Below are 14,078 nucleotides of genomic sequence, written 5' to 3'. Positions count from 1 at the left end.
GATCCCTACTTCCTAGGACTAATGAGAAGGGAGATGGGCATGGGCTTCTTTCTATATAACATGGTTTATACTTTCAAAACCCTCCCTTTCACCTGTTCAAGGCACCTCTCCCAGAATCCCACAGAAGGTACTGCTCTGTCCCTCCTTAGCCTCCAGCACTAGCAGACCATGGACAGGATGCCTCCTCACTCAGCTGGCCAGTTATGGGCCAGGTATGCTGCTGGGTTGATATGATCCTGCAATCTGGCTTCAGTATCCAGGGCCCCAGAGCCCGAGGGAAATGAATGAGAAGAAAAAGTGTAGGAAAGTTGAAAACAGGACATATCAGTAGAAGGTGATCCACTCTCTCCTCGTAGTGCAGTTTATCTTAGATTGGAAGGGTCACTCCGAGTCCTGCCATCCCAGGAGTGCCTCATCAGTGTGCCTATATGCACATGTTGTCTGTGTTGAGGGTGGCCTCAAGAAGCATACAAGGAAGCAGAATGCAGAATCTCACACAAACTAGAGTTGAAGAAGGTGCGTGTGCATGTGTACACGCACATGCACGCACACATACATACACACTGTGGCCCAGTCCCCCAAGGACCACATGGCCCTACTCACCAGTAAGCGCCTGCAGTAGCCAAAGCGTCTGCTGCCATCTTCCCCAGTCAGCATGAAAGAGAAAGTCTCACTGGAACGGGGAGGGGTCTGGCATCAGGGAAGGATCAGAGGACCCAGGAAACAGCACCCAAGAAGAGGGAATGCCCTCCCAGGGAGGAGGAGAAGGGCTAGGTTGCTGTAAAAGTGGAGGCTGGGACTCAGGTGTGTCCCACGCAGTTGCCCCTGCTGTGGGAGGCAAGGAGGCTGTGTCCCCTTCCTGCCTCACCTCAGCCAGACCAGGCCACGCCTCACCTACTGTACTCGGACACAGGAAGCCAGTCCTTGGCATCAGGGAAGCAAAACTGGGGAATGGCCTTGAGCCTCTCCTCTGCCTCCCGCATCTGCTTGGTGGGTCGGTCCAGCTGCAGGGAGAGGAAAATGGGGAGAGATAGACAAGAGAAGACATGGATCCTTGGTTGGTAGGGGAGGGGAGCAGAGAAGCATCTCCTGTCCTGAGAGCTCTAGATGGCATCCTACCAACTGGCATGCTCCTCAGCAATCCTGTCCCCATTCCCGATTCCTACAGAGAGGTCTGGAGAGAGCTGAGTCATCATCTATTCATTCAGTATGTGCCAAGTGAGCGCTTTTTCTATGTGGCCCCTGGCCCTGTGTCACATGCTAGGGCTACTGATGGAAAACAAAGTGGACAAGGTCCCCGTCCCTGCACATTCTGGTCAGGAGAGTGAGCAATCGACAACAAAATCTCCAAAGGAGATCTTGCCACAAAAGAAAGAAATAGGGTGCTGTGACAGAGGGAACTGGGCAGGAGGAGGGATACTTTAGGTATCTGGAAAGATCTCCTGGAAGAGGTACTATCTGGGAGGAGAATGAGGAATGAAAAAGAGCCGGCAGCAATGTGCAGAGCTAAAGAAAGAACATTCCGGGCAGAGGCAAAGAGCAAGGAGGCCAGGCTGGCTGGCTGGCTGGCTGGTGATGGGCAGGCAAGGTGTGGTGAGAGGGAATGCAGGTGGGGGGATGGGGAGTGACAGCTAACAGGGTACAGAGTTTCCATTTGGGGTGATAAAAATATGTTTCAGGGGCACTTTGGTGGCTCAGTCAGGTAAGCGTCCAACTCTTGGTTTTGGCTCAGGTCATGATCTCGTGGTTGTGAGATTAAGCCCCGTGCCAGGCTCCATGCTGGGCATGGAGTCTGCTTCAGATTCTCTCTCTCTACCTTCCAATCTGCTCCTCCCCCTACTTGCTTGCACTCTCTCTCTCTAAAATAAAATCTTTTAAAAAAAATGTTCTAATATTCATTTTACAACTCTGAATATACTAAAAGTCACTAAATTGTATACAGAGAAAGAGCATGAGCTGGCAGAAGGAGAAGCAGACTCCCCACCGAGCAGGGAGCCCAATACGAGGCTCAATCCCAGGACCCTGGGATCATGACCTGAGCTGAAGACAGCCACTTAACCGATTGAGCCACCCAGGGGTCCTGAATTGTATACTTTAAATAGCTGAATTATATAGTATGTGAATTAAGTTTCAATAAAGTAGTTTAAAAAAGAGAAATAAAGTAGAAGCACCAGGCCCCGTGCCATCCTTATAACCAATTTGGGTTTTATTCTAAGCATACTAAGAGGTGTTCTCTGTGCCCTCACCCTCTGAACAAGTACTGGCCCAAACCCACGGCTCAGAACGCCTCTCTCCCCAGCGAGCTGGCAGGCACCAGGCTCGGGGCTGTCACTGCGAGGTAAGTGGCGATGGCAGGAACAGGATCTCTCTTGCCCTAGAGATAGCCCAGGCAGACAGAAGGTGCCAGAGGAGGAGCGGGATGGGGGAGAGATGGCCTCACCTTGGGAAACTGGTAGGAGACTTCAGGGAGGTAGGTATTTCGAGATGGCTTCTTCTTGAGGGACACCACCACAAAGTACTCGAAAAGCTCCCGCTCCTGCCACTCAAGCAGTTCCAGCTCCAGAGTCCGATAGCTGGGTGCGCGTTTCAGCATTGACTGGATGTGGACCAGGCGCTGCGTGTGGGCTGCGGGCAGGTTGTATGTCAGGGGACAGGCAGACTGGACCCTCACAGACCCCACATCAGCGCCCCCCCAACCCCAGTCTCGGGCTTTGCCTCTGTGGACCACCTATAAGTGCAGAAGCCTGGTCTGACCACCTCTTGCAGCTGGGTCTGGGGCTGAAGTGGCAGGAGCATAGCATCTATGCCTATGCAGAGGCCCTGCCCTGCAATGGGGGGCTGCTATGCTAGGCCTTCTGGGCCTTCTGGAGGCTGGGCTGGGGCTGACAGGACTGCCTAAGCCAGGCAAAACCCAGGCACCCACCTACCCCTGCCTCGTACCAACAGGAGAAGATAGGAACCACCATGCAGGCTTCATCCCGGGCCCCTCTCAGAGTCCTTGGACTTTTTGTCCCTGTCCCTACCCCAGGGAAAACCAGTAGAGGATGGAAGAAGGGAGCTAGCTCCCATAGACTTTAACCCTCCAGGAAAGTCTAGACAGGTTTCCCAGGAGAGAAAAAATAGAGATTCATCCAAGGCTGCTGGAACGGGAAGTTCCCAGAACCTTTTCAGGGAGGTGTCAGTCCTCTCTGTGGATATGGGGGGTTAGTAGTCTCAATGCCTCTAGAGGACCAGTTTCCTCAGACGGGCACAATTCTTAAAGCCAGAAGAGGTACTTGTAATCTTCTAAACCCACTTCTGACCCTCCAGATTCGCAGCATTTACCAGGCAAATCAACACCCAATTCTCACGGACAATACCTTGGGGAAGTCCAGGTGAAGGCGGCTGTCTGAGTTCAACCGTCATGGGGCTGCCTTGCATACAGTAGGAGGGGACTTCCCTGGAGCTCTTTGCTCCATCAGCTGCTATCCTGCCTGCCTGTGGCCCCTCCAAAGCAGGCCAGCTGGGGACGTGGGAACTATACATGCAGAGGAGGGGGGGTGACTCTACAGCCAGGGCTGGGAAGGGGTTCCAGGCCTCACCTTTGAACCTGTCGTCAGAGTCGCTCTCGCTCTCACTATTCTCATCTGTAAAAGTAACAGCAGGAGTGCACACTTGCTGAGCCACTGCTCCACAGCCAATGTTTCCTGGGCCCCCCTCCCAGCTCTTCTCACAAAGGATGAATCCTACCTCTTCTGGGCCCCCAAGGCCCAGGGTCCCTTTGAGCTCAAACCACAGGTGCTAATTGCTATACAAACCCCTCTCCATCCAGTCCTGATCTGGGGGAAGCTACTGAAGGCCTGAGCTGGAGGCCGAGACAGCAGAGAAGCCTACAGGCCTGGATCACTGGGACTACCTCCAGGAGGCCAAGATTTGAAATGGGAAACAGACCACAGTGCTCAGTAAGTCTGGCCTTTCCTTTTGGCAGAACCAGAATCCCACATCCACCTCCCTCATCAGGGCCTCACAGCCCAGTGCCTGAACTAACCCAACCCATGGCTTCCTTCCTTGTTTGGCCCTCCCTTTCTATGTGCCGTTTCTTGGGGGGACTCTACCCTCCTAGAAGGCAGGAGGATCCTGGGATTGGCCCACAGAAGGGTAAACTGAGGCTAGTATGTACCTCTCCCTGTTCCTACTGCCCAAGGGCCCCCGATACCCGAACCACTCAGACACCAAGGCCTACCTCTCAGTGATGCTGTCTCAATGCTGGACATAGACAGTTTTTTTAACCTCTTCTTTCCCCTCTTGGCATTGTAGATGGAGTTAATTCTTTGGACAAGCTGGGTGAGAAAAGCAGGGAACGTGAGATAACCCTAACACCAGCTGCCCCTATTTCTAAGAAGGCTGATTAGTAACCCATTTGTTCCCTCAAGGTGCATGCTTTCTGCCCTCCCCACACTGGGGCCCAGTTCTGGTCTCCCTGCTGCACTGACCCCAAGTGCAGACTGGCCGGTAGCTCTCCTCTCCCTCATCCCCTAAGTGGTCTCCCGCTCCTACACAAGAATGTTAAACTTAGCTCCCCAGAGGAAGGAACTGTGATCAAACTACACAGGATGGGAGCTTCTGGGTCCCTAGAGTCACTGAACCAACGGAGACAAAAGAGCTCTTCAGACGTAATAACAGGAACAAGGACTGGAGCCTTTCCCTCTAGGCTATAACCTGGGGCCACGACAGGAAGGAGCTAATTCCCAATATACCCAAGCATTGTTTGCAGGCTAAAAATACCATTTGGCTAAATCCTGCTGCTTTGGGCTGGGGATTTGGGTCTGACTGCCTGTGTATGCAACTCATTGCAGAAAACTCTTAATTCTGAGAGTCGGAGAAAGAAAGACTCAAGTTTGAGTCTTAGGCCCTTCAAAGCCTAGAAGTGTTTATGTATACACAGAGATCTCCAAGTGCACACTCCACCAGTGGGGAGTCTCCTAAAGGACTGGCTTCCGGTCACTCAATGGCAAGGAGTGCTCCCCAGTCTGCCCCTCCCCTAACATCTGTGCACCCACGAACCCCTTATTGCATCTCTGTTAATAAGACAGGGAATTAACCAGGTGAAAAAGAAAGGCCAGCGCAAGGGCCCAGAATTTATTCAAGGAGAACTGAGGAAGCAGCCTTGGATTAGGGAAGGAAGAGGAGGAGAGAGCTGCCCACCTGCCTGCCCGCCTGCCCAGCCAGCCCCGGGTGGCCCCTCTGGGGAGGCTACCTTAGGAATGCGGCGGGCCCTGCGGCTGGACAGCAGCTCACTGGTGGTGCTGAGGCTGTCCTCATTGAGGCTGGAGGGTGAAGACGGCAGGCTCAGCTGAGCCAGCAGCAGCATGTCGTCATGGCTGTGCCTCTTGGGTAATCGCGGCAGCCGGTGGCTCTTCCTTTCTGACCAGTTCCCACTGCGCAGGGACTGGCTGCTGGGTTTCAGGGAGAGCTGGTACGGGGGAGAAGACGTGGGAGAGGGCTTCAGCACATATGCCTTGGCTGGCATCCCTGGCTCCTCTGAATCCCACCCTGGAATTTCCCTCTGCCTGGATTTCCTCTCGTAAGACCTCAGCGGCTCATCAGCAGGTCAGGGCTAGATGAGACACGGCTTCCACAAAGGAAGCCGAACCACCTCTACCAGAGAAAAGAAAACAGAGGCTAAAAAACTGGGCTCTCATCTGAGTGGAAAGAGAAGGACAAGCGGGAATTCTGGGGGCTCCTCCTGAGCTTTGGGACAAGGCTTAGCCTTGGCTCAGTATTCAGCCTGGTTGACAGAGGTCATCTCCTTCCCACAGCCAGTCCTAAAACGCTTCCTTAGCAGAGGCCATAATCCACATAGCAGCCTGGCCCTGCTCACCTTTTCTAGGCAGAACATAAGGGCCCTGGGCTCTCACTCCCAAAGCCTGGCAAGGTGGGCCTCCCAGCCAGGTGGTTCCTTCACTGCAGCTGCCCCTCCCCAGCCCCGATCTACTCCCTCAGTCGAAGCCAGCACCCTTATTCCGAGGCACCTTACTCTCCACAGATCCCGCTGCCTGCTAGCAAGGCAGCACCCCTGCCCACTCAGCCCACCTCCCACCCACTTTCTGCACCTGGCATCATCCTTCATCACTGTTCAGCCAGTCGTCCTCCCACCCAGTCAGGCTGGCCACACAAATTCAGTGGGGGCCTGTTTGAACATAGCTCATGAGAAAGGTGAATCTTTTGTAAAAATGATTATATCACTCCAAAGCCAGAAGAAACCATCTCTGTATTCTCTAGCCAATGTTATAAAATGTCCAGGTCCCTCCATTTGCAAAGAGAATTAGAGTTGCCTGGGTAGGTCCAAGAAAGCGCCTCCTGCCTTCTTCTCCTGCCCCCTGTCCACCCTGGACAAGGCCAGAATGAGCTAGAGTCTAACAGTCTCCTTGGACTCTTCACCTTTTTTCTCATCCTGCCTTCTATCAGCCCTTTTCTTGACGATTCAGTCTTAATTCCCTCCAACATGAGTGGCTCCAGGTCTGGCAGACACCTATCTAGCTCTCCATATCTGGTTCTTGGGCCTATGCCTGGCCCCCGAATGTCAGTACTGAGATCATTTCTGCCAGAGCTGCTGAATACCAAGACTCCAACCAGGGTCCCGTCTTCCTGTTACCCACAGAAAGGGAGCAGGAGCAATGACAGGACAGGAGGCAGCTGGGGCTCGTGTTGCAGCGCAGAGCACAAGTAGTGAAGGGGAGCACGGAGGGCAGGGTGCCCACGAGGATTTCAACGTGGCAGAAGTCCCCGCATGCAGAGCTCTTCCCTGAGGTCACCTCCTTTGCCAAGTATTAGTGAAGGAAAGAGTGGGAGTGGAAGCAGGCCCACACCCTGGCAGGACAGGCCTCCACTGTGGCCCTTGTGTTGGCCCAAGTCGGGGCTGCCATTACCTGAGTGGGTGGGTTGTTGTACTTCCTGTCCTGAGGACCCCACATCCTGTGCAAAGAGTCCAAGGAGTTTTCAGACAGTTGCTGGGATTTTCGTCCTGCTCTTCGGCTCTTTAAGTCCACATCCTCATATGGATTCTCCTTGGGCAGATCTCCTGCAGAGGGGGAGAAGTCAGAGACTAGGAGAAGGGAAGGAGGAAACACACTCACAAATAAACAAGCAGAATTCCTGTGAACCAAAGAGAATGGCTTCTGCCTGGCCCTTCAGCCCATGAGTCATACAGCTGCCCGTCTGCTGCGGGGAGGCTACAAACAGATCCCAGCTCCAAGTCCAGAAGCAAACCCCCCGCCCCCAGTTCAGCTCAGCCTCGTCTGGCCTCTGCTTTATAAATTCAGAGATTGCACAAGACTGGCTCAGCTACCCTGCCTGTGCCCAGCCAGAGGACAAAGCCAACACCGGGCTTCATTCCTTAGCTCCAGGCCTCCTGCTGTGAAAGCCCCAGAGATGCACAGTTCAAGGTAGGAAAGGCTTTCAGAGGTCACATGGCTGTCCTACTGCAGATGCCCCCTGAGGACCCACTCCAGAGGCTGGGCACGGAGGAACAAACCTAACTACAAGGAGCAGGGGGCTGGCAGGCCTCCCTCCCACTGACTGTCCTATGTACCAACTCTCTCAGGGCAGCTCTTCCATCTGGTCCACAGGTAACCCCACACCAGAACAGGGGCAAGCCAAGTAGTGACAGCACTCTCACTACAGGGTCACTGTTTACTCCACCACTGGCCTTACAATAAGAGAATGGTCTTCAATCCCCTTTTGTAACAAGCCCTCCTGCTGTGACACAGGGGAGGTGTGAAAGGCCTGCTAGCCATCCCTGCCAAAGAGGTGGGGTGGGGAGTTTGAGCTTCTCAGGACGAATGGCTAAGATCCCTGGCAGCAGGCACCATCCTGGCACTGTCAGCCAATCTCAGGGAGCAGAAAGCACAGTCCCTGCCTGTAAAAGCATCTCCATCCCAGAGCCCTACGCACCTGCCCTTCTCCCTGCAGCCCAAACCTGGACTTCTCTACGCCTCAGAACACCACGTGCCTCCTGCCACGGATCTGTGGGCAATGAGAGTGAATGTGGCCCTCTGCTCCCCTTCTTTTATCTTTCCATATCCTCCCTGCCACATGGACATCCCTGTCTGGGACTGGGGACCCAGGCAACTGGTGACCAACAAATATATGCTACCCTCTGCTGGGGGCAGCATACACAAAGAGACCGGGGCTCACTCCTCTTCTCCCTGTTCCGCAGCGGGTTGGAAGCTGGTGACTGCTGAGCCTGCAGATGCCCAGGTGTACCTCACACCCCAGGGGAGTTCAGACACCACTTCTTGGAGAGCAGGTGAGGAAAAAGCTACAGGACTAGAAATAAGGCTGCTGAGACTGTAGGCTTTCCTAGGATGCGACACAGGAGAAAAACCAATCCCTATATGCTTACAGAATTCTCAATTTCCAAAGTCAAACTGGGGGTATCTACTTATTACTACCATGGAAAACTACTGAGGAAATGCTTTCGCAGAGGTAGGGGGAAGGAAGAGGTGTGAAAGTTAGATTTCTGTCACACCTACTCAAGCCACCAGGGAAGCCACACAAATCTCTTGAAAGTGAGTCAAGAACGGGTCAAGAGAGGATCTGGGACAGGAGGAAGTGATTCCCAGCACCAAGCCGAGTCCTCAGCAACTGAGCAGACGTTTTCCTGTAACACTGCCATGCTAGAAAGATGACCAGTCTCCATTCCAGAGTCCTGACTAAGCAGAGCCGGCCAGCAACCCTGCTCTAGAAGCCAAGCATCAAAACTGGCATCCAGCCTACCCCACTCTGGGCACTTAGGGAGGAGGCAGGAGACACCCAGTTCTTCTTGGTCTGTTTCCAACATATGACCTGTATTGATGAGGTGGGAGGATTCAGGAGTCAAGAGTGCCGGGACACAATCTTCCTGACCCTGGGAAATGGGGCCAGAGCATCACTGTTCTGATGGGGGCAGGAAGAACATTCATTACAAGCTCATCAAATCCAGACTGCCTTGGGCTGGATGGCTGACCCGCCAGAGTCCTTATCATCATCCCTGAATCAATATGATGACCCTGACTCAACTGCTTTAGGTTAGAGTTTGTCCAAAGTACTGACATTTGGGGCTGGATGATTGTTGCAGTGGTGGGCTCGCCTGCGCATTTGTGGGATGCTTAGCAGCAACCCTGGCCTCAATCCACTAGATGACCGTAGCATCCCCTCAGTTCTAAGAACCAAAAATGTCTCCAGACACTGCCAAATGTTCCCTGAGCAGAAGGATAAATGCAGGCATGGATGGATGGCAGGGGGCACAGAGGGAGGAAGGAGCAATGGAAAGACAGAAAGAAGGAAGGAACGAAGGAAGGATGGATGGATGGATGGATTAATGGGTTGGATGGATGTAATTACCCCCTGCCCTGTTAGGAACCATTGCTTTAGATAGATGTTTCTAAACTTTCTACTAGATTGGGAGTGCCATGACATGACTCCCAAGGCAAACTCCCTTCATTCCTTCCTTCTCCCTCCCTCTCTCCTTCTCCTCCTTTCTTCCCAAGGGATCAGAGCTTTGAACATGGATACAAAATCCAACACTCCAAGGAAAAGATGCAGGAGACCAAAGCCCAGGGAAGTAATAGCTGCACAACACTGAGGCACATCGAAGACAACCTGGGAGGAAACAGGTGGGAACACCAGGGTCTCAATACTAACGTTGCCTCTGGAAACAAAATTTCAGGAAAGCCTCAAAAGCCTGTTCCTCCTGCCTTCCCAGCCTTAACACCAGCCTCTTTCTTCAGCAATGTTTCAAATTCTCTCTGATAGAATCAGGCCACTCATCACCGCTCCAGGAAATGACTGCTGGCCCCAGCCCAAGCCCTGCCTCCCCAGCCTTAGCTGGGCCCTCACAGCCCTCGTTCACCTGCTACTCTCCATGTCCTAGATTATTCCCAGCCACTGTTCTGGAGCTGTCTCACGGACATATTCCCTGTCATCCTTCCAGGTAATAAGGATGCCCAGGGGATGGGGATAATATGCAGATACCAAGTGGGCCCCAAGGCGAACCACACCTGAACCTGCTGGGAGAAAATTAATCCCAAAGCAATGGCTCAGAGTTGGGAGAGGCAGGAGGCTGTGGAATAGGGCTCAGAACTTCCTTCCCGGGAGCAAGCCACAGCAAGGCTAGAGTAGCTACAGCTGAGTGGAGAGAAATGGTGAAGAGTTAGCAGGGGCATAGATGGGAGACAGGAAGCCTGGCAGACCACCAGACCGTCACCTGCATTCCTACCCACACGGACTGCTGGAGGCCGATCCGCACTGACTGCTTGAGGAGAGGAGTGGGAGAGGAAGGCCCTGTTCCAGAAGCCAGACCCTGAGCAGCCCCATCTCATCAAGCCCAGCTGGGGAAGCCAGAGGTCTCAACCCTTCCCAGCTTTGCTGATGAGATATGGAACAAGGGCATCGCCAAGAATTTCTGCTTTGCACTCTTTTAAAGGGGCTTGTCAGAGCCCAAACTTAGCATAGGGATCCTCTTGAAGGAAGAAACCAGCCCCACCCAGCCCTGCCCCCGCTCCTCCCCACAGCTCCTTTGGTCATGAACCACACACAACAACCCACACTCACTCACACACGCACAACTAGAAGAACCAGTCAGGGAAGAGGTGTGTAAGTGCGCAGACACTGAGGATTTCTTTCCACAGAATCCTAAGCCTCTTGACCGTGCCCTGGCTAGGGCACAGGGTCTGTAGCTTCCCTGTCAAAACCTGTCCTGGTTCCAACCAGCTGCTTGTGCTGGTGCTCAGCCTCTTCCCCTCCTTCACGCAGCGGAGAGGGCCAGGATAAAGGTCCAACCACCCCTTCTCCCCGCCAACACACAGTACATCAGATGCGGAGCTCTAAGGAGCCAACTGTTACCTACCCTCCAAGCCGGGACACCCTTCTCCAACTGGCCAGCCTACAGCCTTGGTGTTGTTAGGTACCCTTTGTGCCTTCCTACTTTCCAGCCTGGGGACAAGTGAGAGAAGACGGAGAGAGCAGAAGCTCCAAAAGCTTTGCAGTCAGGCTGACCGGCCCTATCCCCAGCTCCCATCCCGCTCAAGTTCCTGGAAACGCTCCCTCAGCCCCAACTAGCTGCTGGGAGTGGGAATCTCTGCAGGAATGCAGTCCAGGCTCCCTGGTCAGGCGCCGAGGCCACTCCACATAACTCCCTAATAAGCTGCTTCCTTCGGTGCATTTTTAAGTGTCAGCCTCAGAATGCAAACGATTATAAGGTTTTGTGGGACGGCAGCATCTTCCAGGGGCAGATGTCAAATTGGACAGGCGAGAATTAACAGCCCAGGAAGCAGCAAGGCAGTAACTTTATTTTTGAACCCCTCTATTGCAAATTAGCAGGACAAACCTCAGCCTGTCTCGGAATATCCCACCCCAGGTCCCCAGGCGTCATGCCTGATGTGGGCGGGAGTCCAACAAATTCCCCAAGGCTTCTCGTTCAAGTCCACTGATCATAGAGAAGACATGTTCATTTCTGGGCCAACTAAACCTCAACTTCTAACCGACCAGCAACTCCAATCCAATCAACTGGTCCCCAAGATGGAGATTTAACACAGGAGCTCCCTGTCCCCCACAAGCCCATGATCACACACCCAAAACAAAGCTTTGTCTGTCCCTGTGCAAGCAAAGCAGGGTAAGAGTTGGTTAATCCAAACAGGCCCAGCCTGAAGCTCACAGAGCACAGGCTGGGCCAAGAACAGAAGAGAAGGCTCCTGGAAAGTCCAGCAAACTGTTCAATCCCAGGCAAAAGTGAAACTGACATTCATAGTGCAGCAACGAGGGCCCCCGTGAAGCCTCTGGGGGATCCAAATTCTTGGATCAGGGAAGGAGAAAGGGACAGATCAACCAGAATCTAAGAGAAAGAGATATTCTCTCTTAGATTTCTCTCTAGCCTCCCTGGTCTAGAAATTTAGCCAGTGCTATTGTAGGGGATACAAAGGAAGAAGCTGTGTCCAAGGCAGTGAACTAATTACAGATGCTGAACAGCCCTACCCCACCACCCTCAAGGCTGAAGCCAAACCCGGGTGCCTAGGTCACTCCCTGCCCTCCTTCCAATACCCTCCCGAGCACTACTCCTGTGCTCTGCACAGTGCTCCAAATCCAGAAGCTAGGTGAGCAGCGAGGGTCACGCCCCCACTGCAGCCTCCTCCCATCCCGGGCCCTTACCCCTAGCTCTAGCTCATCCGTTCAGGAAGGAGCCACGCTGCTCCGGTATTTCCTTCCCTCCTCCTGCAGCATCCCAAAGTGGCAAAGACTCCTCTACTGAGTCTGGAGACTGAGACCCAGACACCCTTGCCTCCCTCCTCCTCTTCTCTCTAACCTGACCAAAGAGGCCCAGAGAACAGCTCTGTTGCCCAGGACAGCGCCCCCCAAATTCTCATCTCCCCCCGCCCCACCAGACACAGTCCCCAAACAAGGCTAAACAGAGGTTAGGATCATGGAACTCTGGACAGGGAGAAATGGTTAAACCTTCTCTTTCTCTTGTTCAGTTGATGCAAAAACATCCATCTCCTCTCCTGAAATCCCTGGTCAGCCCGGTCAGGCTGCAAAGCCCCCTCAGAGAAGAGGAGCACAGCGTGGGCAGAGCCCGCTGGGCTGGGGGAGGGGGCAGCTGCTGCACTGGGTGCTCCCAAGGGCCCCGGGCAGCAAGAACACATTCCAGTTTCTTCTCAGCTAGAGGGAACAGGAATGTACCCTGCAACGGGAATGGGGAGGAAGATGGGGTTGTGCCTCTGATCCCCACAGCTCTTGACCTCAACTCTGGAGACCATGTGTACAAAGCTTTTTCCCAGTGTTAAGGGAAAAGGTCTCCCTCCCTAAACCCTTTTGCTATTCTAGGGATCCCACTCCCACAGTCTTCCGGTTATGACCTAATTTTGGATGGCTGTATACTATGCACTCCATTCCTGGGGAAGCAGTGCCTAAGTGGATCCAAGCAGTGCTCTGCTATTTTTCCAGAAACTCCAGCCCAGCGAGTTGTAAGGAGAAAACAATGAAACTAGTGGCTCAGATCAAATGAGGGAATAGATGACCTCCTCTTCTGAAGATTCACCAGTCTTTGGAGAATCTGGAAGGTTCTCCACTAGGGCCACTTCCCTCTCTAATGTGTTATCTAAGCCTATGGTCTCCAGCCTCAAGTCCTAACACAGAGATGAGACAGAGCTGGAGATGAGAGAGGAGGGGTCAAGTGCACAGCACACTGCTTCTCTTCTCTTGAGTGATCTACACTCACACACAGCACATTACTTGAATGGAACTGAAGTATCCGCGGAAGAGAACGAGGCCAGAATTAGAATGAAAGCCCAAAATAAACCCACCCCACCCCACTCTGTTGGTTTTTCATTGACCCTGGAACACAGGTTTGCCAACACCAAGTCTTCCCAGTTGTTGAAGGACAATTCTCCATGGCACTTTATATTTCTGACTTTTGAGCAAGAGGAATGAAATCATCCAGACTACCATTTCAAAGATGTATAGCAAACCACCTCAGAAGACAGAGGGTGTCTTCCCAGAGGGTAGAGGCAGATTTGTTTCCTGACCAGAATAAAGATAATGTCTCTTTGTGGGGCAAAGGTTGGGCATGTTTGCTAGCCACCCCCTGAAAAGATTGGGGTTCCTTAAGCTTAGAGATCCTCAGCTGGGACACAGACCCACTGTGCATATACAGCCTCTACCTGGACCTCCTCCACACTGCCTCATGGGACCTGGGAGCAAGGGGGACCCACATGGACATGGAGCTCATGCCTCCTGTGTGCCATGAACAATAAAGTCATTTGTCTCCCAAGAGTCTTGTGTCTTGCGTCAGCATCTGTGAAACTGGGGAGGGCTAGACTTGTTTGCAAGCAGAGTAAAATCTCAGACACTTTCTTGACACCATTTACTTTAAAGGAAAGTAGGAGACAGATACTAAGGACCAGGCACTTTGCTAGTTACTTTGATAAACATTTTATCTCAATGAATTCTAACAATAATCCCTTGAAGTTTTATTACTATTATCATTATTATTGTTAAAATCACAACATCATCATCACCACCTTATGAGAAGACAGAGGTCTAAGAAAAGTGATTTGCCTAAAGAC

At 52.7% G+C, this 14,078-nt stretch overlaps 1 protein-coding gene across 4 annotated transcripts in view; it reads right to left on the bottom strand.

The window, feature by feature from the left end:
* Positions 1-14,078, bottom strand: part of DENND2B (DENN domain containing 2B) — a 150,984-nt gene that overhangs the window by 15,569 nt on the left and 121,337 nt on the right. For all 4 annotated transcript variants that reach the window (XM_059408744.1, XM_059408755.1, XM_059408737.1 and 1 more), the window contains 7 exons: positions 6,909-7,060; positions 5,237-5,452; positions 4,223-4,319; positions 3,582-3,626; positions 2,441-2,625; positions 895-1,004; positions 604-673 (listed from right to left, as the gene is read on the bottom strand). In XM_059408744.1, the coding sequence (XP_059264727.1) occupies positions 604-673; positions 895-1,004; positions 2,441-2,625; positions 3,582-3,626; positions 4,223-4,319; positions 5,237-5,452; positions 6,909-7,060 (875 nt within the window). The remainder of the gene's footprint in view (positions 1-603; positions 674-894; positions 1,005-2,440; positions 2,626-3,581; positions 3,627-4,222; positions 4,320-5,236; positions 5,453-6,908; positions 7,061-14,078) is intronic.

The sequence above is a fragment of the Mustela nigripes genome, chromosome 1 (assembly GCF_022355385.1).
Source record: "Mustela nigripes isolate SB6536 chromosome 1, MUSNIG.SB6536, whole genome shotgun sequence".
In the NCBI taxonomy this organism is placed as follows: Eukaryota; Metazoa; Chordata; class Mammalia; order Carnivora; family Mustelidae; genus Mustela; species Mustela nigripes.
Note: the sequence above shows the minus strand (reverse complement) of the source record. Positions and strands in the feature narration are given on the sequence as shown.